The sequence below is a fragment of the Cariama cristata genome, unplaced genomic scaffold, assembly GCF_000690535.1.
Source record: "Cariama cristata isolate BGI_N322 unplaced genomic scaffold, ASM69053v1 scaffold27810, whole genome shotgun sequence".
Lineage (NCBI taxonomy): Eukaryota > Metazoa > Chordata > Aves > Cariamiformes > Cariamidae > Cariama > Cariama cristata.
The window spans coordinates 4918-7416 of record NW_009594507.1 but is presented as its reverse complement, the minus strand read 5'-3'; the positions used below and the strand labels follow the sequence as shown (position 1 = coordinate 7416).

Genomic DNA, 2499 nt, shown 5'->3' with positions numbered 1-2499 from the left:
GGAGGGCGGGGAGGGGAGGGGGGGTGGGTTTCCTTCGTCTACACCCTCTCTGCCTTGGTTTTCCCTTCTGTGAAGTGCTTTGAAGTCAGTGGGTGGGAAAAGGTGAGCGAAGAAATTACAGTCGTCTTGTCTCGGGTAGAAACTGCACTCAAGAGCAGCACAAGGAATTTGTCCACATTAAAAAATGAGTGCAAATCTGTAGGACGGCATGTGATGTACACATGTTTCTTCTCCAAGTCACCGCTGCAGCTGAGCTTGGCAGAGCCTGAGCCCACACATGCAGTTTCACAGGCTCAGGGTGGAGGACTTTGGCGCAGTTGTCCTGTCTCTCCACATCCAGTTTGGGCATGGGTTTGGGTGCCTTGGTCCTGTCATCAGTCACAGGAGCTGTCCTGTCACCCTACCTCTCCTCCAGCTGCATCCCCAAACCTTCCCTTAGCTCCCAGACCTGACCTTGGATTGTCTCTAACCAGTGTTGTTCATCCTGGGTCCCAGCAGTGAGTAGCTGGTCTCCAAAGCCAGGTGAGGAACCCGCGTTTCCCAAGAAGCTGAATGAGGAGAGGATCTGTAGGCAGGCTAATGCAGACTGTCCCTTCCCATTGCAGCGACCACCCCCTGAGCCAGCTGGTTTCAGACTCGGACTCAGAGATGGACAGCGTGGAGCAGCTGGCCCTGGGCAGCACGGACACCCTCTCCAATGGGCACAAGGCTGACCTGGAGGCCGCCAAACGCCTGGCCAAGAGGCTGTACAACCTGGATGGCTTTAAAAAAGCAGATGTGGCCCGCCACCTGGGGAAGAAGTACGTGTGGGTATTCGCAAGGAACGGTCTGTTCTGCAAAGGGCCCACCTGCACCCGCGGTGCACCCATGGCTGCTGCCCTTGCAGGGCACTGGGCTGGCAGGGAATAGCTGGCAGGACCCCAAAACCCACTCCCCATGACTGGTACATCTGCACCAGGTGTTCCCTCTAAAGATCTTAAAACCTGCCATCACGCATCACGCAAGGTTTTGGTACCTTCCTACCATGACTGCATCTTGGATGTTTCAGGAAGGTGTTGGGGCAGGGGAACGGCTAGCTGGCCTCTCGTGGGCCATTCCAGCTCTAGCTTCTCCAGTTTTGCTTACATGCCCAGTATTCCCATTGGATCTGTGGGTGACTCCTCTGAGTTTCATGGGAGTATGGGGAGTGTCTGTCCTCAGCACACTTCCCACAGCCCTGGGGAGCACCCAGCCTCCTAGAATCCACGCCACCCCTGTGTGCCTTCAGCTGTCCCCATGGTCTGGTCGATCCCACTCTCACCCCTTCCTTTTCTCTTTCAGTTTTTTGGATGGTGGCAGGGGAATATCTGAAGTTCTTTGTGTTCACAGGGATGAGCCTGGACCAGGCGCTCAGGTCAGAATTGAGTGTGTATACATGTGCATGCGTGTATGATGGCCACGTGAGTGGGGTCCCAGGAGACCGTGTCTTCCGCAGCTGCACACCCATGCAGAGTTCTGCAGGAGCAGGCAGACCCCATGGCTCCCACCTGGAGATCCTCTTGCTTTTTTAAATAGGGGAGGGCAATTCCCAAAGTGATCTCTCAGCCACACAACCAAGAAAGAGCATCCCTGGTCTTAACTCAATGGTCAGTGCAGTTGGATGACAGCTAGGTTCGCCTAGGACTGGCTTTCCAGGCCTTGAGCCTGGACCTTCCTAGTGTTACCCCCACCTGCTTTCCAGGTGTAGTTCCTGGGGCTGGCTGTTGTATTGCCTGGGGCTGGCTGTAGGTCTCTGCAATGTGCTGGCAGGGTATGGCCAGCCTGTGGGCTTCGACAGGAGTCCTGCAGCGGGCTGGGAGGGATGCGTGATGGCAGGGCTTCATCCAGCACACAGGGGAGATCTCCAACCCAGAAAGGACAGGTCCACTCCTGTGCAGGGCAGGTTGGAGAAGCTACTGGTGGGCTTCATGTGAGACTAATGCTACTGCTGCTCCTTCAGGTCGTTTCTAAAGGAGCTGGCCTTGATGGGAGAGACGCAAGAGCGAGAGCGAGTGCTGGCTCATTTTTCCCAGCGCTATTACGAGTGTAATCCCAATGCCATCTCTTCAGAGGGTAAGAAACTGTGTGTTTGTCCATGTGTGTTTCAAGCAAACCCATGCATTCGTCAACTCAGTGAAGGTGCTCAAACTGAAACCAGAGAGCAGGCTGACAGCCTGTACTGACGCCTTAGGAGACAGCCCTGGCTACAGAGATGTAATTTCCCTCAAATGTCAGATGCTTTAGATTATTTTTTTTAAAAAAAAAAAACAAACCTGCTCCAGTTGGATCACGCATAATTGAGGCTCAACCCATCCTTATTCTGACCTTGAGCAGATTAGCACAAGGGGCAAGAGAAGGCCCTCTTCACCAAATAGACCCCAGCTCTCAGACCCTCAGCTCAGGGAATAGCCAGGTGAGAAAACTCAGGTGCCTGGCACTTGGGGAGGCACAGGCACCCACTTTGTACTGTTTCACGTCTTT

The 2499-nt window shown here is 54.3% G+C and overlaps 1 protein-coding gene across 1 annotated transcript in view; it reads left to right on the top strand.

Moving 5' to 3' along the window:
• Nucleotides 1-605: 605 nt before the first annotated feature.
• LOC104160267 (PH and SEC7 domain-containing protein 1-like) overlaps nt 606-2499 on the top strand; it is a gene marked incomplete at both ends in the record, with an annotated part of 3009 nt that continues 1115 nt past the window's right edge. Inside the window, 4 exons of the mRNA XM_009698360.1 lie at nt 606-800; nt 1101-1114; nt 1321-1393; nt 1979-2091. Coding sequence (XP_009696662.1) covers nt 606-800; nt 1101-1114; nt 1321-1393; nt 1979-2091 — 395 coding nt within the window. The remainder of the gene's footprint in view (nt 801-1100; nt 1115-1320; nt 1394-1978; nt 2092-2499) is intronic.